At 35.2% G+C, this 25,443-nt stretch overlaps 2 protein-coding genes across 4 annotated transcripts in view; one reads left to right on the forward strand and one right to left on the reverse strand.

Moving 5' to 3' along the window:
• Positions 1-25,443, forward strand: part of DDX4 (DEAD-box helicase 4) — a 65,992-nt gene that overhangs the window by 39,378 nt on the left and 1,171 nt on the right. For all 3 annotated transcript variants that reach the window (XM_061187803.1, XM_061187805.1, XM_061187804.1), the window contains 12 exons: positions 337-417; positions 1,483-1,530; positions 3,202-3,249; positions 4,558-4,605; positions 4,827-4,969; positions 5,609-5,761; positions 6,892-7,046; positions 9,996-10,125; positions 11,505-11,671; positions 18,722-18,867; positions 24,196-24,295; positions 25,001-25,271. In XM_061187803.1, coding sequence (XP_061043786.1) covers positions 337-417; positions 1,483-1,530; positions 3,202-3,249; positions 4,558-4,605; positions 4,827-4,969; positions 5,609-5,761; positions 6,892-7,046; positions 9,996-10,125; positions 11,505-11,671; positions 18,722-18,867; positions 24,196-24,295; positions 25,001-25,271 — 1,490 coding nt within the window. The remainder of the gene's footprint in view (positions 1-336; positions 418-1,482; positions 1,531-3,201; positions 3,250-4,557; positions 4,606-4,826; positions 4,970-5,608; positions 5,762-6,891; positions 7,047-9,995; positions 10,126-11,504; positions 11,672-18,721; positions 18,868-24,195; positions 24,296-25,000; positions 25,272-25,443) is intronic.
• LOC133089700 (inorganic pyrophosphatase-like) lies at positions 13,850-14,841 on the reverse strand. The gene has a single exon (XM_061187806.1). The coding sequence runs from the start codon at positions 14,684-14,686 to the stop codon at positions 13,943-13,945; it is 744 nt and encodes a 247-aa protein (XP_061043789.1). The 5' UTR covers positions 14,687-14,841; the 3' UTR covers positions 13,850-13,942.

The following is a 25,443-nucleotide window of genomic DNA, read 5'->3' on the forward strand; positions in this document are numbered from 1 at the left end:
GAAATTTCTGGGGGCAGTAACCGTGCTATTTTTCAGAGGTAATTTAGCTTTTGCTTATATCATATTTTGGTGTAGTATTGACCCTAACTACTTTTATAAAATAATTTTAATAAAATGAAAATTTTGAGGAAGTAATTTGTTATTGAAGGAAATAATTTGTGGAGAAATCCTTTTGTGTGCTTCTTAGAAAAATACTGTAATTCCTGTTAAATTTAAATTATTTTATCCTGCATCTTTTTAACTTATGGCACCATAAGTTGATTTTTTTCTCTTTGCTGCATGATTTAAAAGCTTCTTAAAAGTAACATAATCTAAATTTATTATCTGTAAATCTAGATAGCAAATATGAACAAGATGAGGGGACCCAGCGCGCTGGTGGCATTTTTGGCTCTAGAAGATCAGCATTAAGTGGTGTAGGTGAGAAATAGAATTTATTACTGAATATTAATCATTCACATTTGCTTTTAGCTCTAGGATTAATAAACCTAATATATATATGTTTAAGTGTACTAGATTGGCTCATGATTTTCTCTGCTTTTTAGATTTGTAGGCAAAAATACATGGACAGTTTTGCCTCCCTTATAAAGTTTGTACTCTGTGAATTATTTCTTCTCTCTTATCTACCAGTTAATTTGAGTTATAAATTATACTTTTAATTGGAAGAAGGAAAATGAAGTTTGCTTTGATTTCAAAGAAAGGATTCTGAGTTAGGGGATTTGAGGAGCAAGTGAAAAAAATGGAACATAATTATTGACGAAAAATGTTCAAATGTGGATAAATAAACTGTGGTACTAAAAAGAAATGAGCTATTGAGGTATGAAAAGACATAGAGGAACCTTAAATGTGTATTACTGAGTGAAAGAAACCAATCTGAAAAGGCTACATACTGTATGATTCCAACTATATGACATTCAGGAAAAGGCAAAACTATAAGAAGAAGGGTGAAAAAAATAGGTGGTTGCTAGGGGTTGGGGGAAGGGATGAATAGGCAGAGCACTGAGGATTTTTAGGGCAGTGAAGTTACTTTGTATGATACTGTAATGGTGGAGACATGCCATTATACATTTGTCCAAACATAAAGAATGTATAATACCAGGAGTGAACTGTAATGTAAACGATGGACTTTGGGTGATTATGATGTGTCATTGTAGGTTCATCAATTGTAACAAATTACTTCTTTGGTGGAGGATGTTGATAATGGGGGGAGGCTCTGCAGGTGTGGGGACAGGAGGTATATGGGAAGACTCTGTACTTTCTGCTTAATTTTTCTGTGAACCTAAAACTGCCCTAAAAAAAAATGAAGTCTTTAAACAAAATGTTCAAATGAGAAAAAGGTTTAAGTATAGAATTAAGAGATGGGTGGATTAAGGGACTAGAATCCTGAGTAATTACTCAGTATATGAAAAGAAATAGCTATATGGTTTATGTGCTTGAGGAGGAGCTGTGATTTCTCTAAATCTTCTGTAAAACAATGCCTTACAGGTAAGGGTGACACTTATCAAAGCAGAAGTGGTAGTGGAAGTGGACGAGGTGAGTTCTTATCTGGTTTACCTATAAGTGGTTAAAATTACTGTAATCCAAGCTTAATTTTTGAAGTTAAAGGTAACTGTTGCTGCTTTTATACACTTTGTGGAGTATGCACTTGCACAGCCAGTTTTGGGGAGTTGTTTACTACTACTCTTTAATCCAACGATTCCGTTATAGGAATTACATACTGTAGGTGTATTTGCTCAATACATGTAAAAGTGTGTTCACTGAAGCTTCATTTATAATAAGTAAAAACTGAAAATCACCTAAAAATTCATGAGTCTGTTTAATAAATGATATAACCGTAAAATGGGAGATACCATGCAGATGTTAAAGATTGAGATGTAATCTATATGTACAAATTCTTATTAAAATAATGTTTTTTCTTATGAGATAGTTATTTGGCTTGGTATAGGGGATAAAGAAAGTTCAGTATAGATGATTTTATACTATGAAAAAATTTTTCAGAGTTAAAAATATCTAAACGTCACAAAGTTGAAATGTTTTCCAGACTAGTAAAACAATAAAGCTTGTTTGATGTCTCTGAAAAATTCTTAGTGATCATTATTAGTCCCCACTTCCTTCCTTTGGATTCTTGGATTCTTGACTATAGAAGATTATTAATGGCTAAACCGTATCTTCTACAAATGCTCAGATGTTGTTTGAAAAAGGATTTCAAGACCTGTGGACATACAGGACAAGAAAATTAGCTCACATGTAAAAATGCTATATCTAGTTAGCCTTTCAAATCTAATGCAGTCCTTGTTCTTTTTTTGTGATAGTACCTGAAAGTGGCACAATAGATGACTCCTTGTCTAAAGATCAGAAAGATAGTGTATAGAAAAGAGTCAACACGGCAGACCTGACTGCTGTTCTTTGAAAGTCCTGCTTATAAGGTTGGCCCTTACCTGGCGTCTGAGAACGTGGATTTAGGGAGGGTTCTCACCACTCTTAACTGGTGTGAGTGGCTCACTGTGCCTAAACAGTTTGTACAACTGTGTGGTTTATGCTGAATACCTGCTTTTCTTCTGGGAGTCTGGAAGTTTGGTACATGCCAGGCAGAAGGTTCCTGCATTATCAGCACCTCATAAGAACCCTGGATATTGAATCTCTAATGGGCTTCTCTGGTAAACAGCATTTCCAGCATGTTGTCACAACTTGTCCTGTGTGATACCAGTGGGAGAGACTCTTGAAAGCTTGTGCCTGGTTTTCTCTGGACTTTTCCCTGTACACCTTTTTCCTTTGCTGATTTTGCTCCCTTTCCTTTCTATGTAATAAGTCACAACCATGGTTATGACTATATTCTGAGTCCTAGCAAATCATAGAACCTATGGGTTGTAGTGGGGACATCCCAACAAAGATGGATTTTTAGTTCCTTTTAGAAAATATATTCCTTTGCTGAGGAATATAGGGATTAGGAAAGAGACATAACAGTTTAAACAAAAAAATACTAATATGTTATAACAGTGTAATCTGCATAAAATCAGCATGTTGAATGCTAAGGAAACAAAATGTTCAGGGTTCTATTTATCTTAATTGTCTGAAGTATTATTTGTACGAAGGGACTTTATGCATTTTTAGAACTTTTTCTCTTTGAAGATAAGCAATGAAAAGAAAGATGTGCATAGTCTTGTATCTTGTATCTTGACTGTATCTTGTGGATTTCTTTAATAGGTGGTTACAAAGGTTTAAATGAAGAAGTAATTACAGGCTCTGGAAAGAGTAAGTTTTACTTTAGATAAGGTATTTGATTTTTATAGTGAGCATTCTTTTACCCCTCGATTTTTATATATATATATTTTTTTTATAAGTATGGAATATTTATTAGGTTTACAAACAGCTAAAGGAGTAAGTCAGATTTTATAAATTAAGAAATCTTATAAGGCAGCAAAGTCTATATTTTCAGACCACTGTAATATATTCATATCATCAAGCTGGCTGAATTTGTTAGACTGGGAGGAGAACAAAATGTTTTTTGGGGGGTAAAATCTAGTACTTTAAACTTTTCTGTTTTTATTCAAAGATATGTGAAATGTAAAATATTAACTATTATATGTTCGGGAAATAATTTGTATAAATTATAATGTATTTAGAATTTTCATTCAACTTAATTATATAGTTAAGGGCATTGAAATATTGTTAATGAAGATAATATCACACACCTTGTATTATTATTTATTAATGTCTATTTGATGCAAATTAAAAACTAGGTAATAATTCAAGGCTTTTTCTCTTATTCCAAACATGTTTTCACTCTCAAAATTTAGCAACTTCAGTCAACTTCCTTTCTGATAATATACAAGCCACTTTTCTATTAATTTTCAAAAACTTTTATTTTCCTAATTGTAAAATTAATGTGTTCTTAGGCAAATAAAGACATGAAGAAAACATAATTTGTAATCTCATCACCTACAAATAATTACTACATATAGTTTGATATATTCATTTCTAGTCTTATTTCTAACCTATATATGTATTTAAAAAATTGAGGTCATTATATATGCATGTTGTATCAACCTTTTCTTTTTTTTTTTTGAGTATAATTGCTTTACAATGGTGTGTTAGTTTCTGCTTTATAACAAAGTGAATCAGTTATACATATACATATGTTCCCATATCTCTTCCCTCTTGCATCTCCCTCCCTCCCACCCCTCTAGGTGGTCACAAAGCACAGAGCTGATCTCCCTGTGCTATACGGTTGCTTCCCACTAGCTATCTATTTTACGTTTGGTAGTGTATATATGTCCATGCCACTCTCTCACTTTGTCACATCTTACCCTTCCCCCTCCCCATATCCTCAAGTCTGTTCTCTAGTAGGTCTGTGTCTTTATTCCCGTCTTGCCACTAGGTTCTTCATGACCTTTTTTTTTTTTTCCCCTTAGATTCCATATATATGTGTTAGCATACTGTATTTGTTTTTCTCTTTCTGACTTACTTCACTCTGTATGACAGACTCTAACTCCATCCACCTCACTACACCCCTTGATTTTTAAAAACATTTATCTGTTTTTCGGTTTGATTCCTTTTAAGATTCTTGGAAGTCAGAAGCTGAAAGAAGAGAAAGTGGTGACACTCAAGGTATTAATTTTTGTGTGATCCACATGAGTGTATATTGCATTTTAATACAAATACAGAATATTTAAAAACAGGTAACTTTTTAAAATTTGAAGTGAAAACTTGAATGGTAAACATTGGGAATTACTACAGTATTTAAAATTTGAGTTTGTCAGTTTTTGTATGTTTTCCCTCTTATTTTTATTCTAGTCCTTGTAATGTAAATTTTCTTTTTAAATTCTAAGGACCAAAAGTGACCTACATACCACCTCCTCCACCTGAGGATGAGGACTCCATCTTTGCACATTATCAGACAGGCATAAACTTTGACAAATATGATACTATTCTTGTAGAAGTATCTGGACATGATGTACCACCAGCAATTCTGGTCAGTGTAATAATTGTTTCTATAATGACTGTGTAGCAAACTTCGGTTTTTAAAAATTTGGTACATTTCTTTAAGTAGGTATTAAAGAATACAAAAATTTCATCTTATTCTCTAATGTCTTAGGTTGGAAATTTAGAACCATGACTACCATCTACATTAGAATTAATTGCTATGTTGAAAGGGAGGGTACGATATTTCCTCCCCACCTCCCCAAACCAGGATGAGAACTTTATTTAAATTTACTAAAAAGGATACTTTTCCTAGAGATCAAGATTTCTGCTTCCTAAGTGTGTGAGAAAGTGTGTCTTAGCGGAGTGGTTTTCTAAGGAGTGGGGGAGCCCAGAGTCCCTTGTTGGTAATGAACCATTTTTACTGATTAGAGTTATTTGTATCTCACAGGTTTTAAGGGGACAGAAAAGAGTTTCTAGAACCACTGTCTGTACGGAATATTCCTTAATTCTATCAAGTAATAACATACAGGTTCTGGATATTACTTTTGAGTGGGGGCATATTTGTAAAGTTAACATAGTATATATAAAGTGGAATTAACAACTTGAAACTAATTCAAATAGAATATGTTCATGGAATGACCTGTATATGATATATGGAATTTAATCACTGCCACCTGCTTTTTTTTAGACTTTTGAAGAAGCTAATCTTTGTCAGACACTGAATAGCAACATTGCTAAAGCTGGTTATACTAAGCTTACTCCTGTGCAAAAATACAGTATTCCTATTATACTAGGAGGAAGAGATTTGATGGCTTGTGCTCAGACAGGGTCTGGAAAGACTGTAAGTCACTTTCCTGCATGTATTCTGCCCCATATTCAAACTGCTACTTTTTGAACTTTGGTTCTTCCCAAGTAGAAGATTTCAGTGAACTGTCATAAATATTCATGTGTGTTTGGTTCTGATTTCTGGTTTTATTGAGGTTTGTGTACTTCTGAAGAAAGAATTTTGAACTATTTCTAGAGTAGTTCATAGATTTTTAATCTCTAAGTGTGTTCAGCTTTTTTTGTGGAACATAATATCTAAAACAAAATGATTGAGGGTCAAAGCACCAAAGTTTATAAGCCACAGAGAAAGATAAATAATTTATGTAATACAGCTGATACAGTTTTGGAGTCAAGAGAATGAGAAATAGCTGTAGGTATTGTACCTGGTCCTTAGTATGAAGTGACCTCAGGTTATGCTAATTCTAAAAGAGCTCTGATGGGACCAGGTTGGTCTTAGGACTAAACTGTGGGGTTTGTCTATTAAATAGAGTTCCATGAGATGAGTATTAAAGACTGTCATTTCCAGGATCATAGAGTCTTGGTTCATACTATATTAGTCTTAAAAAGCCTCCCTAGTAGAGTTGAAGGGAAAATGAGTGAGTTGTATAATACAGCAGCTGTTGTGTGACTTAAATGTGGTTTTGGAGGTAGATTTTAGTGTCTTATTTGTTTAATGAGGAAACTATAGCACAAAGTTTCTTGCCACATGTAACTTTAATAAGGGTGACATGTTTAGTAATCCAAATGAATGATTTCCCAAGTTTTGCTCTGCTTGTGGACCACTTTTGTCATGCATTCTGATAATTTTATTTCTACCCCAAAAGGAGTCATTTAGAATGAGTGCTGCATGCTGCATTAACCTCTGAAAATAAGTTTATTTAGAATCTATGGCTGTGCTTTTTAAAAAAACAAAAGATATTTTCATAGGGTAGATTAACATTATCAGACATTTTATATTGTATAATATGAGCATGAAGACCTAAATGTTAAAAACTCATGGAAATAAAAATGGTTTTCCTTTCTCATCTTAAATTTACCAAAAAGATGAAAGAATAAGCTAAAGGATATAAAGACATGAGGAATAGGTTGCCATAGGGAGAAGGATGATGCACTATACATTTGTAAATTATGGAATTTAACTTCTAGGCAGCTTTTCTCTTGCCAATTTTGGCTCATATGATGCGTGATGGAGTAACTGCCAGTCGTTTTAAAGAGCTGCAGGAACCAGAGTGTATTATTGTTGCACCAACTCGAGAATTGATCAGTCAGATCTATTTGGAAGCCAGAAAATTTTCTTTTGGGTAAGTACATCTAGAATGCCACTCACAAACAAGTTTTTCTTTAGAGAATTTTCTTACTTATTTTGGGAAGAACTCAGTGCATGAATAAGAATGCACTCATGTAATTGATTGAAGTTTACTTTTTCATAATCTTGTTTATGGAATCTCTTTATTTTAAAAAGAAACATTCTTATTAAAAATTAGATGATAATAGAAATAGGTAAGACAATAGTGAACATATTGGTGTGTCTTCTGGTAGTTTTTAAATGTATGTTTAAAAAATGAACTTAGGGTGTTCCTAATAATTTTCTGTTCTTTTACACGTAACTTAATAAAATGGATAACTGCTTATTTAACAATCAGACCTAATTTTTAATGACTTTAAGATTGCCCATGTGTATGTATTTTATTTCTCTATTTTGGGGGATTTAGGTTGTTTCTAATTTGGAGCTACTGTAAATAAAAATAATTCTTGCTGTAATGAACAGCTTGCTATATAAATTTTTTCTACTTTTATGTTTTAAGTATTTTCTTAGAGTGGATTTTTATAAATTTAATGTTAAAGAATATGGACTTATTTTAAAGCTTGCCTTCTACCAGCAGTATATGAGAATGCCAATTTCACTATACACTTTGCCAGTATTTGGTATTGTATTAGTTATCTGTTGCTGCTTGCCTTAAAACCTAGTTGCTCAAAACAATAAATATTATCTTACAGTTTCTGAGGGTTAGGAATTGGGGAACAGTTTAGCTGGGTGTTTCTGACTTGGGATCACTTATGAGGTTGCAGACAAGATGTCAGCTAGGATTGCAGTCATCTGAAGGTTTGACTGGATCTCTTTGTAAGGATGCTTGATTGTCCTTAGGAAATGACAGCTGGCTTCCCTTAGGTTGAGTGGTCAGTGAGAAAGAGCAAGGAGGAGGTTGCTGTGACTTTTATAAAACAGTTGCAGTCACTTTGGCCATATTCTGTTTGTTACTAAGCAAGTCAGTAAGTCTAGCCCATACTCAGGACTGGCTATATAATTTGCTAGAACTAGTGCAAAATGAAAACGCAGGGTCCTTTGTTAAAAAAACTATGAATTTTAAGCAGCAAATATAGAGCATTAAACCAAGCACAGGGCTCTTCTAAGCTTGGGACCCTGTATGACTGTACAGGTTGTACACCTATGAAGCCAGCCTTGTACACACCTATGGGGGAGCGGAGTTAGGATCTATATTTAAAGGAAGGAGTATTGAAGAATTTGTGTACGTATTTTAAAACCACCACAGGTATCTTCATTTTTTTTTTTTTTCATTTATTTGGTTATTGAGAGGTTGAACGCTTTATACATTTTCCTTTGTGAATTATGCATTTGTTATCTACCAGTTTATCTATTGGGATATTAGTGTTTTTCTTTACAATTTTTTAGAGTTTTCTCTGTATAGAAGCTTCACCTTTTATTTTGTATAAATCAGTTTATTTAAAATGAGAGTAGAAAAAATTAAAATTATTAAAATCCCTTTAATGTCAAGCTTGACAGATCTTTTGGAAAAAGTAGGTGTACATTGCTTATACCACTGTTTATTTCTTGCTGATCCCCATGTAGTATGTTGCTCTTCAGTCTTTTTTTTTTTTAAAGCTTTTCCAGTACATTTTTAAAAAATTTTATTTATTTATTTTATTTTTGGCTGTGTTGGGTCTTCGTTGCTGCGCGCGGGCTTTCTCTAGTTGTGGCGAGCAGGGACTACTCTTTGTTGTGGTGTGTGGGCTTCTTATCGCGGTGGCTTCTCTTTTCGCGGAGCACAGGCTCCAGGCGCGCAGGCTCCAGTAGTTGTGGTGCACGGGCTCTAGAGCGCAGGTTCAGTAGTTGTGCCACATGGGCTTAGTTGCTCTGTGGCCTGTGGGATCTTCCCGGACCAGGGCTCAAACCCGTGTCCCCTGCATTGGTAGGCAGATTCTTAACCACTGCGCCACCAGGGAAGTCCCAACTTCAGGCTTTTAAATCAAGTAAAAGATAACAGTTTTCTTTTTTAAAAAACAAAAGCATATGTATGATAAATTCAGATAATTATGCACAAAATGAATATTAGTACATGGATATTTGTTGGAACATTTTTGTGGCAAAAAACTGAAAAGTATCAATGTTTATCTTTAATTCTCCTCTTCAGAGTTTACACACTATTAACAGTTTATGTGAATTATTGTAGAAATAGCTGGTGCACATGTATGCACTTTAATTCTCTCAACAAATGGTGGCATACTAAGCTTGTTGCCACCCTGTTTTTTAAAAATGGTGTATGTTGGAGCTAATGCTTACTCTAGAACTGTACTCCTTTTTATGAATGCACAATATTCCTTTGTATGGGTGGGCTATAATTTTAAGTCTTTTATTGTTAGACAATTAGATAGGTTTCAATCTTTTGATACTAAAAATAATGTTAGTAGTGAATATTATTTTACAGTCATCTTTACCCATATGTGGGGACATATCTGAAGGGAAAATTCCTAGATGTGAATTTACTGAGAAAAAGATATGTTTTAAAATTTCAATAGAGACTAAAATTGTGAAAGGTGTTGTATCAGTTTATCCTCCTGAGTGCCAGTTTCCCTACACCCTGGCTAACATGGTATTATCACACTTGAGGGAAAATGTTGTTAGTCTTCATTTATTTTGCTTTTAAAAGTAATGTTGAACTTAAAGTGTTTAAAAACCTTTGTATTTTTTATGAACCATTTGTTCATGTTTTTGGCTTATTGCGTGAGTGCTGGTCATGTTTATCATTGTTTTTGAAGAGCCCTTTATCAGACAGGTTTCAAATATTATTTTTCCACAGCTTTTCAGCTTCTTTCTGGGAAGAATTTAATTTTTTTAAAAGAATGTTGAATGTATTAGCTTTTCCTTTATGGATTTCATTTTACATCTTGTTAGAAACAAATGGCTAATTTTCAAGTAACTAGAAAGTGACATTTACTTTTATTGTTAATAGGACTTGTGTAAGAGCTGTTGTTATATATGGGGGAACCCAGTTGGGGCATTCCATTCGACAAATAGTACAAGGCTGTAATATATTATGTGCTACTCCTGGGAGACTGATGGATATCATAGGTAAAGAAAAGGTAGGCTCTAGAGGGATAACAAAGTTGTGGTATTGATTAATAATTTTTTTTGTTTGGGAAGAGAGAGATTGGTATAAAGATACATACATTTATTACAGCACCATTTATATATTAGGCCCCCATCAGATGCTTTGAATGCATTCTCACATAAATCTTAAAATAATGAAAATAGGAGGTAAATAGTATTTTCCATTTTATACTTGGGAAAACAAACTTAGTGAGATTATGTAATTTATTTTAAACCTCTCAGTTAGCTCTATTAAGTGATAGAGCTAGGGTTAGAATCTGGATCTGATTCCAGAATCCATATCCTATACCCCACTACACTGGGAGAGAAATGCAATAAGTGCTTTTATCTAATTTCATATATGTCTTGATGAAATAATTTTTTTTCCTGAAAGAAAGCCTTTGTGGCATCCGTAATTTTGTCTTCTGTTTTAGGCGTGGGAGTGATATCCAGGACTGTTAATTTTCTGTCTTCAGAAAGAGATTTTAGGGCTATGTATTTCTTTTTGGTATTCACATACCACAGTATTACATCTCTGTATCAATATTTTCAGTTCACTTTCATGACCCTGATTTGCTTTTTTAAGGCCCTTCTCTAAAGGGATTATTCAAAACATGCTCTTTCTGCGTAAAGGGACTTTCCTTAGGATACTTATTAAGAGTATCCAGAGAAATCCACCGTGATTAAACATCTTCCCTGGGGTACCAAAATAACTTGTTTTCTTTTTGCAAATGTGTGCTTCTCTTTTTAGCACTAAGTATCCATGATAGGTAAGAAAAGTTTCCCAGTTGTTCCTGAGTGATTAGAGAATGGGGGATTTATTAAGGGTTTAAAGGAGTTAGAAATAAGTTTAGCAGTTATAAGACATTTGAATATGTCATGCTATTAAGAAATTTTATTTCTTACATTAAAGAGTCTGACTTTATCAGATAATATAGTCTAGATCTGTGCTGTCCAATACAGTAGTCACTAGCTACATGTGGCTATTTAAATTTCAAAGTGATATAAAATTAAAAATTCATTTCTTCAGGCACACTAGCCACATTTCAAGTGCTTATTAGCTGCATGTGGCTACTGGCTAACAGTGAAGATACAGAATTTTTAAGTAATTACAGAAAGGTGTATTGTGTAGTACTGATCTAGGTGTTTTGGTTTCTTTCTTATAAAATGTTTTATAACATAAGGCAAAATTGAGAACTGAAATAAACACTGATAGTATTACCTAATCATAACAGTTCTCTTTGTTTTATGCATTTATTTCTAATCTTCATCCTTAAGAATATATTAATAGTTGGAGTTGTAGAAAATATTTTAGTTTAATACATTAACTAGTATGCATTCTCTGCCCTCACCCTTGAAAATATCCTTAAAGATTGGTCTCAGACAAGTCAAATATATAGTTTTGGATGAAGCTGATCGCATGCTGGATATGGGTTTTGGACCAGAAATGAAGAAGTTAATTTCCTGCCCAGGAATGCCATCAAAGGAACAGCGTCAGACCCTTATGTTTAGCGCAACTTTTCCAGAAGAAATTCAAAGGTAAATTTTTTCTTCTTAGAAGTAGTTACTATGTACTTGGTGCTTTTATAGCAGGAGAAGTAATGTGAATATCTTATTTTTGTGAGATTTACTTCATTTAATCCTAAATTTAAGATTGTAACATAGGTAGTTTAGAAGTATTTCCAGGAAGTTTACCATATTTTTCATTGTTTCTTACCTTACTTCCTGGCTTTACATTAGCATCACATTTTTTTAAATATATATATATATATTTTAAATTAATTAATTAATTTATTTTTGGCTGTGTTGGGTCTTCGTTTCTGTGCGAGGGCTTTCTCCAGTTGCGGCAAGCAGGGGCCACTCTTCATCACGGTGCGCGGGCCTCTCACTATCGCGGCCTCTCTCGTTGCGGAGCACAGGCTCCAGACGCGCAGGCTCAGTAGTTGTGGCTCACGGGCCTAGTTGCTCCGCGGCATGTGGGATCCTCCCAGACCAGGGCTCGAACCCGTGTCCCCTGCACTGGCAGGCAGACTCTCAACCACTGCACCGCCAGGGAAGCCCCAGCATCACATTTTATTGATGTGTGTGTGTGTGTGTGTGTGTGTGTGAGAGAGAGAGAGAGAGAGTACATGAGTGCAGCACCTAGCTAGGATTTAATAAGTGCTTACTAAATGAAATTATTTTTATTGTTGTGCCTTCTCCTCAAACCAAATAATAGAGCTTGGGGGAATTGTGCTTGTGTTGGAAAATTTATATACCAATTTCCACAGATATTTGAGTATCATACCACGTACTCTGTGGTCTGTGAGTTCTGAGATTAGGATGACACATTCCTGCTGGAGTGGTGACTTTTCCTCCTGCCTGCTGACCCCTTGGCCACAGGGAACCTGAAGTGCCCATGCAGCAGCTCTAGCTTACAGTTCAGTAAGACTCTTCCTGTTTTCTCTGGTGGAACCATTCTCTCTTTGGGAACCAAGACCTCCAAAACTGCAGAACCTATACTTGTAGTGGGGGCAGGAAGCACAGATTTCCCATGTGGGTCACTGGAAGTGATGGATGGTATGTGGGCCACCCTTGCTGTATCCCTTGGTTCACAGACCCATGTACCTAACTTGAAGATCTTTGATTCCTACTGAATAATGTTCCATCCTCATAAAGAATCACTTCCAAGCTATCCCTTTAGCTGTTCTTTCAGTGGACAGTTCCAGTTTGTCAGGCTGGCAACTTCTGGGTGTTGTGGTATGATATGGACCCCATGGTTATGCACCTGCTGCAATACCACCTTTGCTGAAAGTGGACCCCCTGGTCTGACAGAATGTTATGTGGGGTCAAACACTATCAATTTGTATTACTTATTAGATGATTTTAAAAGTCTTTGTATAAAGTTAAACAGAGCTCTTTACTGAGGAAAAAGTCTAAATCGTAATAAAGCATTTGGCCAGTTGCCAGGATTTTTTTCTTTCTTAGTGGTACATAAAAGAATAGTTTCTTATATTTAAATGGTGTCTTAAATTTGAAATGGGGTATCTACATTCCCATCATCATCTTAGGTAATTAATACTAGGTGGGTAAATACCTACCTAATTAGCAGGTAATATTCCTGCTGCCTATCTATTTTTTTTTTTTCAACAAAATAATTTTATTTCTGGGACTTCCCTGGTGGCGCAGTGGTTAAGAATCCACCTGCCAATGCAGGGGACACGGGTTCGAGCCCTGATCCGGGAAGATCCCACATGCTGCGGGGCAACTAAGCCCGTGCGTCACAACTACTGAGCCTGTGCTCTAGAGCCCGTGAGCCACAACTACTGAGCCCACGTGCCACAACTACTGAAGCCCGCGCACCTAGAGCCTGTGCTCCGCAACAAGAGAAGCCACTGCAATGAGAAGTCTGCGCACTGCAACAAAGAGTAGCCCCCGCTCGCCGCAACTAGAGGAAGCCCGCACGCAACAATGAAGACCCAACACAGCCAACAATAAATAAATAAACAAAATTTTTTTAAAATTTATTTTTATTTATTTATTTCCTAACACGTGGCAAACATATACATCCAGTACGTACTTATCTTGGACATTTATTCACAGATGACTTCCAAACTACAACTGTCTTGATATTTAAGCAGGAACTAAAAGTTATCTTAGTTGATATAAAAGATGCTTTTAGATGGATAACAGTATGGATATATTGGATTGGTCACAGCAGAATTTGATTGATCTATAAATTTAAAGCTTGGAAAAGTTACTATTTTTGCATCTAATGCTTTCAGACGAATAGGATGCAGCAATATCAACTTGTATTCCAGAGAAATTTCCTTAGTTTTTCTGGTGATGGAACCACTTATCCACATCTGTTGGTATTGTGCAGGCAGATTCACATGGTGGTGGTAAAGCATCCACAATGGCTTTGGCAGCATCAGGATCACACTGGAAGGGGCTCTCAAACACTGTGGTATTCATGCAACTGATTCCTTTTCCATCAGTTTTCTTAGTCACTAATGCTCTCCAGTAGTCATGAGTGCTTTTAATAATATCAATTGCAAAGTCCTTATCTTTAAATTCTTTAAATTCTGCGTTGAAAGCAAACTGGTTCTCAGGTTTTCCTTCAGGAACCTTGTACCTTCTAAACCAGTCCACAGTAGCTTCCAGGTAGCCAGGTTTCAGCCGCTTGACATCATTAATAACATTATAATTCGCTGCATCAGGATCATCCACATTAATGGCAATGACTTTCCAGTCAGTTTCCCCTTCATCGATCATAGCCAGTATGCCCAGAACTTTCACCCTGATTATTTCCCCTCTTGCACATACCTTGCTTCCAATTTCACACACATCAATTGGGTCATTGTCACCACAGCAGCCGGTGTGTTCATCATTGTGTCCTGGGTCTTCCCAAGTCTGAGGGATGGCACCATAGTTCCAGATATATCCTTTATAAGGGAACAAATTTGCAACATAACGGAGTTTTCCTTTTTTTACATCTTGTTTAATTGGGTTTAAAGGATCCTTTGTAGCAATCTCCATTTTTGCATTCAACCAGCGTGGTACTTCAACCACCATGTGGAACACATCCTTATCTGCATAAATTGGAATATCATGAAATGGATATATATATTGTCCTTTTTCATTTTTGAGGAAGACTCAGTACTCGAGGGTGAAGGGCGCGGCGCGCTTCTCACTGCTGAAGCCACTCATGATGCCGGAGACCAGCCGCCGCTGCTACAGAGCCACTCTATTTTTTTTTTTAATTTTAATTTTTTTTTTGGCTGTGTTGGGTCTTCGTTGCTGCACGCGGGGCTTTCTCTAGTTGTGGCGAGAGGGGCTACTCTTCATTGTGGTGCGCAGGCTTCTCATTGTGGTGGCCTCTCTTGTTGCAGAGCACGGGCTCTAGGCGCGCGGGCTTCAGTAGTTGAAGCATGCAGGCTCTAGAGCACAGGCTCTGTAGTTGTGGCGCACGGGCTTAGTTGCTCCACGGCATGTGGGATCTTCCCGGACCAGGGGTTGAACCTGTATGCCCTGCATTGGCAGGCAGATTCTTAACCACTGCGCCACCAGGGAGGTCCCATCTATTTTTTTAATTTACCCTGAAATAGGAAAGTGTTCAGATATTGGCCAGCCCAAATGACTAATTTATACTACCGTCAGTCAGTAATATTTGTTGAGGACTTTTTATGAGCCATATTTGATTATAAGCCCTGGGGCTATATGATAAATAGGCTAGAGTTCCTGACCTTGAGTTGTTTATATTCTTGAGTTCTTGATGACTCCTCAGTTGCTTTACTGTCTGCATTTAAATGTTACAAGTTGCCTATTATTCTGTCTAGAGTCCACTTTTTTCATTCTGCGTATTCACTGAACCATTGAAGCATCCATTTCCTTGGCTTGCACTTGTACCTGTTTACTCTCCCAAACTTATTACCTGTATTTTTTTTTTGATTGAAGTATAGTTGGTTTACAATATTATATTAGTTTCAAGTGCTCAATGTAGTAATTCAATATTTTTGTAGAATATATTCCATACAAAGTTATTATAAAATATTAAGTATATTCCCTGTACTGTACATTACATTTTTGTAACTTATTTGTTTTATACCTAGTAGTTTGTAACTCTTAATCCTCTTCGCCTCCTTTACTCCTCTCTCAGCCCCCTCCCTTCTGGTAACCACTGGTTTGTTCTCAGTATCTGTGAGTCTGTTTCTGTTTTGTTACATTTGTTCCTTTCTTTTATTTTTAGATTCCACATATAAGTGAAAACATACAGTATTTGTCATTCTCTGACTTATTTCACTAAGCATAATAATCTCCAGGTCCATCCATGTTGTTGCAAATGGCAAAATTTCATTCTTTTTTATGGCTGAGTAATATTCCATTGCATATACGTATACACCACATCTTCTTTATCCATTCATCTGTTGATGGAAACCTAGTTTTTCGTATCTTGGCTATTGTAAATGATGCTGCTATGAACATTGGGGTGCACATATCTTTTCAAATTAGTGTTTTTATTTTCTTTGGATATATACCCAGGAGTGGAATTGCTCCATACGATAGTTCTATTTTTAATTTTTTGAAAAACTTCCATACTGTTTTCTATACTGGCTGTACCAATTTACATTCCCACCAGCAGTACACAAGGGTTCCCTTTTCTCCACATCTTGCCAACCCTTGTTATTTCTTGTCTTTTTGATAATAGCCATTCTGACAGGTGTGAGGTGGTATCTCATTGTGGTTTTGATTTGCATTTCCCTGATGATTAGTGATATTGAGCATCTTTTCATGTGCCAGTTGGCCATCTGTATGTCTTCTTTGGAAAACTGTCTATTCAGGTCCTCTGCCCAGTTTTAAAAATTGGGTTGTTTGTCTTGTACTGTGAAGGAAACCATGAAGAAACACAAAAAGACAATGTACTGGTTGGGAGAAGATATTTGCAGATGATATGTTCCATAAGGGGTTAATATCCAAAATATGTAAAGAACTTCTACAACTTAATATCAAAAACAAACAACCCAATTATTACTTGTATGCTTAATCTCTCTCCTCAGCTCCAGACTTTTAGATTTAACTCTTTAGGATTGTTTTTCCTCTTAGATGAACTACCGGTAACTCATGTTCATCAAGTCCAAAATTGAACCTATTCTTCAGCTCCCTCTTTCCTTTCCAGTTTTCCTGATTGGCATCATGGTCTTTCGAAGCCAGAGTCCTTTGAATCATGTTGATTCCTCCCTCATACTCCTTTAATTCTGCCCTTCAAAAGTGTTCAACTTGGCAGTTATCTCTAAAATATTTCAAATTCGTTAGTTTCTTCTCTATTTCCCACCTTATTTTAGGTCCTTTTCAGTTTCCCTCTGCTCATTGGTAGTAGCTTTCTTTCTAACCTGTCTCCCTGCCTGTAGTTTCATTTTTATGCTGGTATAAATTCCAAAACAAAGTCTGATCTTTATAGCCATTTATTTAAGATAAACCTTCCCGTGTCTTTCCATCTCCACAGACTACCAACTTTCAAATTCTTTTACACATGATAATTTCTGCCTCATTTGCCACTTTTTTACCTGGACCGATGTATTTCTGGCTTATTTAGACTATTTCCTATCGGCCACACAAGCCAAATTCTGTTCCTCCTCATTATTTATCCTTGTGTCGTCTTCTGCATTGAGTGCCTTTCCCTAGTCATCATTGTTTCACATTCTTGCTTGCTGCTTCCTTAGATCAAGCTTCAAACTTGAAGACTCTTAACAGACATCATTTCATCCATTTCCTGCCAATCTTGTGAAAGAATCCTGTATCTTGTGAAAGAAACTATTTAAAACACTTTTCACGTTTCTTGGAATATAGTAAGGTTCAATAGATGTTAACTATTGTAACACTGGATTATTATAGTAAATCATTAAATAATTAAAATATGTAAATACTAAACTATATAAATAGTTTAGATTATAGTAATTATTTTTTAATATAATTATATTTATGCTACTTGATATGAGCACCTCAGAGGCAGAGACCATCATATTCATCTTTATACACCCAGTGCCTTGTACCATGTATGCCTGACACGAGGCACTCAGAATATGTTTTCATGAGTGTAAAGGATGATTGACAATTAAGACTTGCAGATGATCTCAAGGTTTGAGAGGGTTCTTGTCTCTAGAGGTAGTATATCAACAATGTTTTTCTTTTTCTTTTATGGTAAGAGCAGATGAAGAGAGAGAAGCAGCAGTGATTTATTAAGATTATGGATATACTGAGTTTGAACTATTTTCTTGATATGCTAGGAGGTGGCTAGAAAGTAAGGGACTGCTACATAGGAGAGTATGTACATGACTGCTACATGACCTTCCTTTTTTTTCCTTCCAAACTTGCTCTGTAATTGGCAATTCCCCTTCTCCCTACTCCGTGTTCCTGGGTGATCTAGAGCAGGGCTTCTTAATTGTATGCTGTCAGTGAGTTGTGTGTGTGTCAAGATGCTGATACCCCCAACCTTTGAGGTGAGCATCCACAACTTGGTGTGGCCCTGGCCCCTAGTCTCTTCACATCATCTCATTTTTTTGCCCAATTATGCTGTACAAATATTATCATTTTCTATGTTTGTCATGTTACAAAAAGCACTGACTTAAGATCTGGTTTGCTCCTAATAGTTCATTTGAAGTATACTAATTTGACAACTAATATTTTCAGGAAACAGCTCCTAGAAATAACATACATGAAAGCAGTGAATGAAGAAAAGAATTTTTGTTGTAGGGTTACATTTTAATTTTTAATAAAAAAAATTCCTGCTTGTAGTCTGATACTTAGCATACTTTTTTTTATTGTTATATACACGTTTTATATAGTTTTGTATGGTCAGCACATCCTTGAAATTACTTATCCATAATTTGACACAGACATTTTCACTAGTAGTTGTTAAGTATTTTGCAAAATCTTAACATTTAATACTGATATTTGAAAGTAGTACTTGGATGATGTAAGTATCCACCTTCTCTTATTATAGCTGTTATAATCTGGCTTATTAATATTGAAGTAACACTTGCAGGAATTCAGTGAATATTATGAGTATTAATGGAAGAGGATAAGTTAAGGAATACTCTCTTGTCTTTCAAGGTTGGCTGGGGAGTTTTTAAAGTCGAATTATTTGTTTGTTGCTGTTGGACAAGTGGGTGGAGCATGTAGAGATGTTCAGCAGACCATTCTCCAAGTTGGCCAGTACTCAAAAAGAGAAAAACTTGTCGAAATTCTACGAAACATAGGTACCTTACATTGATATAATTATCTTTTGTTATGATTTTGATTTTTACAAAAATGACTTTTAGAAATGACTTTAAGCATTATTTGGCATAAGTTAAATAAATAAGTTAAAGCTCTTTTTCTTATGATTCGATTTTTTGGATAAATGATGTAGCAGTATAATCCTTTCTCCTCCATAAATGTTAAAAATAGGAAGAATTTGAGACTTTGTTTGAACAGTGTTTGACAAAAAACTATTCCAGCAGAAATACATATTTTCTTGTTTTAGGAAATAGAAAGGATGAGTAACATATCTTTACATCAAGCTCTGTTTACTCCACTAAAAGTAAAATCTTTGTTGTATTTCTACTTCCCAGTTTTTGCTCTCTAAGGCTTCCTGTATTCATAGTTCAAAGAATTTTTGAGATAGAAGGGACTTGAAAGATCTAGTTCTGTTCCTTCACAATGTTGATGAGAAATCTATCCCTTTCCCCTCAAAAAAAGATTTTTTTTTCCAAGAGAAAGTTGTATTTCTTTTATTGAGATAGCTTTAGTTTGTGCCTTGAAATAAAATTTTCTAATATGGCCTTTTAATACCCTTTTGTTACCTCACAGGCTAAATGTACTTATATGTGTCCATTCTCCTCATCCTCCATTTTAGTAAGTCTATTTCAGTTTGAATGTCAGTGTTGGGACTGGGGAATGAAAAAGCAGGAAGCTGTCTCATTTCCAACAATAAGAAAAAAAAAAGTTGTTTTAGAAAGCACTCACTCTTTAAAGGTTTCTAGTCTTCAGTTTTCTCCTGAGTTTTATATTAAAAAAAACTTTTAAAAACCAAATACTCATCTTGAGTTTGAGAAATGTTATTAGTTTGCTTCATGATATGTATCATAACATATACTCTGGCATGCAAAATAAAAATAATAACTGCTATAGGCCACATACTGTTCTGATTGTTTTACATGTGTTAACTCATTTAATTCTCAAAACAACCTTCTGAGGTGGGTTTTGTTATCCCCCATTTTAAGGATGAGGACACTGAAATACAGAGATGTCAGGTAACTTGCCCAGTATAAATTGAAGTTCCAATGTAGCAGGAGACAAGCAATATATGGTTTTGCTGAAGTTAGAGCACATTTCTAGTATAATTACCTTAAGACTTTAATATATGAATTTGTGGAATAAAGTTTATTTAGAAAATAATTCTACTGAAGAGAGTGCTTCAAAATGCTGAGATCAGTGTATAAGCACTATTGGTATACTTCTGTATTATTTAAACTGTTAAATGTTTAGTAGTTTAGAGTTTATTATTCTCGTCTTTTTTTTTTTTTTTTTTACTTTGCATGGAAATGTCATGCCATATATCCTAGTATTTTACGTATTTTTGTTCGTATAATTTATCTCTTTTTCTAATCGTTAACTTAAATCTGCTAGCTTTCCTCTTCTGCCTTTAAAATGTGTAGGTTTCATTATTTCATAGTAGTATACCATCTGCCTTTTTCATAATTTTAAATGAACAGGTGTCAAAGATTTTATTGAGCTCATTAATTACAAAGGGAGCTAGTAAGATGTTACAGCCAATTCTAAGGAGAATTCAAAGAACACATTTATATTTGTTTATTTATTTATTTTGGCTGTGTTGGGTCTTAGTTGAGGCATGCGGGATCTTTCGTTGTGGCACGTGAGCTTCTCTTTAGCGTGCAGGTCTTCTCTTCTCTAGTTGTGGCGTGCGGGCTCCAGAGCACATGGGCTCTGTAGTTTGTGGCACGTGGGCTCTCTCATTGAGGCGCGTGGGCTCGGTAGTTGTGGTGCGCAGGCTTAGTTGCCCTGCGGCATGTGGGCTCTTAGTTCCCTGACCAGGGATTGAACCTGCGTGCCCTGCATTGGAAGGCGGATTCTTTACCACTGGACCACCAGGGAAGTCCCCAAAGAACACATTTATGTGTAGGATATCAGGAAAGCTAAGATGGATTTACAAATAGATGCAAAAGTGGTCAGTATCCACAAAGCAATAATCAGTTACATTTGAGGGAAAATTTTCATTTGTATTTTTATTGATAAGAATCATTTGCATTGCTCTCAGTTGCAGTAGAGGTATAAAAAAATAAAGACAGTAAATAAAGACAGTAAAAGGCACAGACAACCCTGAAGGGTGTGCTCGTTAGTGATCATCTTTGCTTTTTTCTTGAAAAACAAACACATAAATGGTTTATATTTCTTGGTCACTATTGCTCCAAGTGTAGTCTCAACCACTTATGTTAATTATTACTTTTAACCGTAGTAACTTCTATTTCAGAGAGTAAACTAGAGGCAGGGATGGACAGTTGAGAGATGTCATACACAAACATTGTAGCTGACTGCCAGAGCTCATGAACTTTTATATCACACATATATCTTTCTACACCACACATATTCTTTTACACTTCAAGTAGCAAAATTGAGTAGGTTCATTAATATGACTCAAAGATATTGCCTCTCTATAGTATATGAAAAATAACAAGCAAAAGGACATAAACTTATGTTTAGTAATTAATATTTGAGAATTCTATCCTATATTCAGTGATTATTGAGTTAATTAACTCAATATAGTCTACTATTTTAAGTTATCTAAAGCCAAAGATCTTGGAAATTATCTTCCAGATGACAGTATAAAAAACGGTAGATAGTGTTGAATAGTCAGTTTAGTTGAACACAGATTTACATTTTCATACTCTTAAACATTATGGAGAATATTAGTTATTTTGACTGGCAAATCTCTATACATTAAGAAAAACCCAAGTAAAATAAGATACATGTTTGTTTTCTACTTAACACTGATAAATTCGAGAAAGTACATTTGTATTTTTAAAACCAAGTAAGTTAGTCTTGTTTACCAAAGATTTCACTTAATTATGGGAACTTGGAATCTTAAAATATTTCTGCTTTAGCTCCTATAGGAAGAATTTTTTTAAAAAAGTTTAATATAGTTAAAGTATTATGAGTCAGTTTCTTTATTTTCCAGGAATTTTTGGAATATTTATCTCTATAAATTCACTAATTTATCTCTGTAAACCAATCAGAATTGAGCTCCTTTAAGAGACTTTATAATTTGTTAATACTCTCCATAGAGTATTAACATAATGATTATACATAGTGGTGGGTAAAGCCCTTTCTGAATTATAGATACATAAAGAGCTTATAGCTTCAGTTCTACCACTTCAGCCACAGGTAAAGAGTAAACACAGAAATACAAAAAATTGCAATCTAACTACCAAAGCTAGAATTCTTTTTAGATTCTTAATTGATTTTAGTTCACAATGGACTAATAGTCAAAAAAGGCTAACAAGATGAATTGTCTATTATTTTTCACCCAACAAAATACATAACTATAATCCATTAATCCATTTACAAAGATCACCAGATGGTCTGCTCATAAAACTAAATTTGCATTATTTATGCCACCAAAGGGGTATAGCTTATTGTCTGAAGGAGAAAAAATACCAAATCAGTAGAGGAAAAAAACTAGAGAAGTGTCAGCGGAGTTAAATTTTTATTACCATTTGGGATTCACACTGGGAACCAAGAAAAGATGAAATCGAGGCTTTAAGCTGCACAGTAGTAGTAGGTAACTGACTATCAAATTTATCAGTTTTGGCATTGGGCATCTTGTTGGATTGAAAGGTAATTTTTGATAAAACATAAAATCATTACTCTCTAATAAATAAAATGACTATGTCTCAAAGATATAACTCATTTATTACTGTAAGAATCAGTTGCTCTATTGATTTCCTACCTGGTTGTCTAATAGATATCTGTGATTTATTGATAATTAAATATCACCCCTAAACCTTCCTTTCTTGCAGTCCTCCTATCTCACTTAGTGTTTGTTCCATTCTTCCAGTTGCTCAGACACAAAATCTGAGGCATCCTTGATTTCTTTCTCCAGTGTACACATCTGATCTGTTAGCAAAATCCTCTTGTTTCTATCCAGCATCAAAGTATATCAGAACCCATCCGCTGCTCAGTTAAAACAAAGATCAGATCTTCCCACTTCTTTTCTCCAAACCCAGTGGCTTCCCTTCTCAAAGTAAGGATCTTTCAGTGGTTTCCAAGGCCCTTCATGATATGGCCTCCATTACCCCTCTGTCTTCAAATCCTGCTCTTCCTTGCTCACCCTATTCCAGGCGCACTTTGCTCGTTACTGTTCCCCACACATAGCAGACATGGTTCTGCCTCATTGCCTTTGCTCTTGATGTTCCCTCTGCCTAGAACATAAAAACCACATGGGGACCTCTTTCTGTTTTTTTTTTTTTTTGAGCACACCAAGAACACCCATACCTTAGATCCGATCCTTTATATTTGTTCTTACCCTCTGGCTTGTAATACTGTTTCCTCGGGTATCTGAATAGTTCACTTATTTTAGTAATATCTCTACTCAGATGTCATCTAATTAGAGAGGGTACATCAGTCCACTTGGGCCCTTTATTCTGCTGATTTTTTTTCCTTTTTAGACTTAATGCATAATATTTGTTATTTGCCTCCCCACAGTGAGTGAAGGGGCTTTGTTTTATTGCTGTGTTTTCAACACCTAGAATAGTTAACTGGCATCTACTAGGCACTAAATATTTGTTGAATAAATGAAGCCAGCTCATAGGAAGATGGGGGAGTGGGATTATGAAATGTAATACCTTCTTACTTTCATTAAGGCTATAAATATCTTTCCTCTCTAACATTTTACAGAAAAGCTCCTTGTGTGGAAAAGTCTCTGGCTCATGCTTGAATTTCAACCAATTAAATACTTATAACAAGTAAATATTCTTTAATGCGTTAAGGCCCTGGGATAATTTTCTGTATATATAAGATACTTTGGGGATTAAGGGGTTTGAATTAAGAGATAATGTTGGAACATGGAATATTGTAGAGTTTGTCAGCCCTGGGTTGGATGCCATTATTATGAATACCTCTGGTAGTCAAGGTAGAATAAAAGATTCTATGATCTTGGGAAGTAAAGAACAAAGGCATTTATTTATAGCGAGGGAAATGAAGGGCCTGAGACAAATTTGTGGAACTGTTAAGAGTTGGCAGGTAGATATCATTTATCTTTCCCTAAGTCTCTACTTCTTGGTTGGCTTAGGAAGGCAAAGGGCAAGCTGATTTTTTTTTTTTTTTAGTCCTAAAGTAGGAAAAAGTCCTTGTCTATCTTTGACATTCATCCATTCAGGAAATATTTGAGTTACTATTACCTGTTAGGCCTGAGTCTAGGTGCTAGGAATACAGTGGTGGATGAGACAGTTTCCTACTCACCCTACCCTTTTTTTTTCTTTTCCTAATTTTGTAGTTTGAATGTTAATCATTGTTTCATTGTCTTGTAGGAGATGAAAGAACTATGGTCTTTGTTGAAACCAAGAAAAAAGCAGATTTTATTGCCACTTTTCTTTGTCAAGAAAAAATATCAACAACAAGTATTCATGGGTGAGTAGATTAATATGATTTCCTAGTAAGGAGGTAACTTCTGTTTGTCATTTGTTAAGAAATGTCAGTATATTTAACTAGTATAAAATCCTAGAATTAAGATCTCAAGATCTAAGCTGTTATTCTTCACCTTCATTTTAAGTTTTTATAAGAACCAAGTGGCGGGGATGAGCGTGTTAAAGGTGCGTCTTAGACTCTTTATTATGAGGAATGGTGACTTCTCAAGACATCTCATTTAAAAGGCTCTCTGATACTTAGATCTAGGTGTTTCTTCAGCTGAATCTAATCTTTCTGATTAATCAGTGAATATATAGAATTCAGAGATTATGCTTTTTAAAAAGCGGTAATTTTTGAGGTGGCATTCTGATCAAGTAGTTGTCAAGACTAGAAAGAGATTATTAATAGGTAAGATTTGATGTTTGCCATATTTGAGTTTGTATTTTGGCTCTATGTATTAGCTGTCACCTTAACCTCATCTGCAAATGGGGTTAATTGTCCTAACCTCAAAGTAGTATTATGAGAATCAAATTAAATTATGACTTGAAAGGAATTAGTATAATACTTGGTATGTAAGAAGTAGACATTAATGTTAAATGTTGCGATTTTTTACTGTTATTAAAAAGAAATTTATGTGTCAAACTTCAGTGGTTCTTTTAAATAATTTTCATAAGAGCTGTCCTAATACATGCTTTATCTTCTTTCAAGTGATCGAGAACAGAGAGAGAGAGAACAAGCCCTTGGAGATTTCCGCTGTGGAAAGTGCCCAGTTCTTGTTGCTACTTCTGTAGCTGCCCGAGGGCTGGATATTGAAAATGTTCAGCATGTTATCAATTTTGATCTCCCTTCTACCATTGATGAATATGTTCATCGAATTGGGCGTACTGGTCGTTGTGGAAATACTGGCAGAGCTATTTCCTTTTTTAATCCTGAATCAGATAACCATTTAGCACAGCCTCTAGTGAAAGTACTGTCAGATGTAAGTTTTTAATTTTTAAAACTGAATGGATAGTGTTCTTACCTTGTCATTGAAAGTGGACATTATATATATATATATATATATTTTTTTTTTAAACATTCTATTAATTAATTTATTTATTTTTGGCTGTGTTGGGTCTTCGTCTCTAGTTGCGGCAAGCGGGGGCCACTCT

This window comes from Eubalaena glacialis, chromosome 4 (assembly GCF_028564815.1).
Source record: "Eubalaena glacialis isolate mEubGla1 chromosome 4, mEubGla1.1.hap2.+ XY, whole genome shotgun sequence".
Taxonomy (NCBI): Eukaryota; Metazoa; Chordata; class Mammalia; order Artiodactyla; family Balaenidae; genus Eubalaena; species Eubalaena glacialis.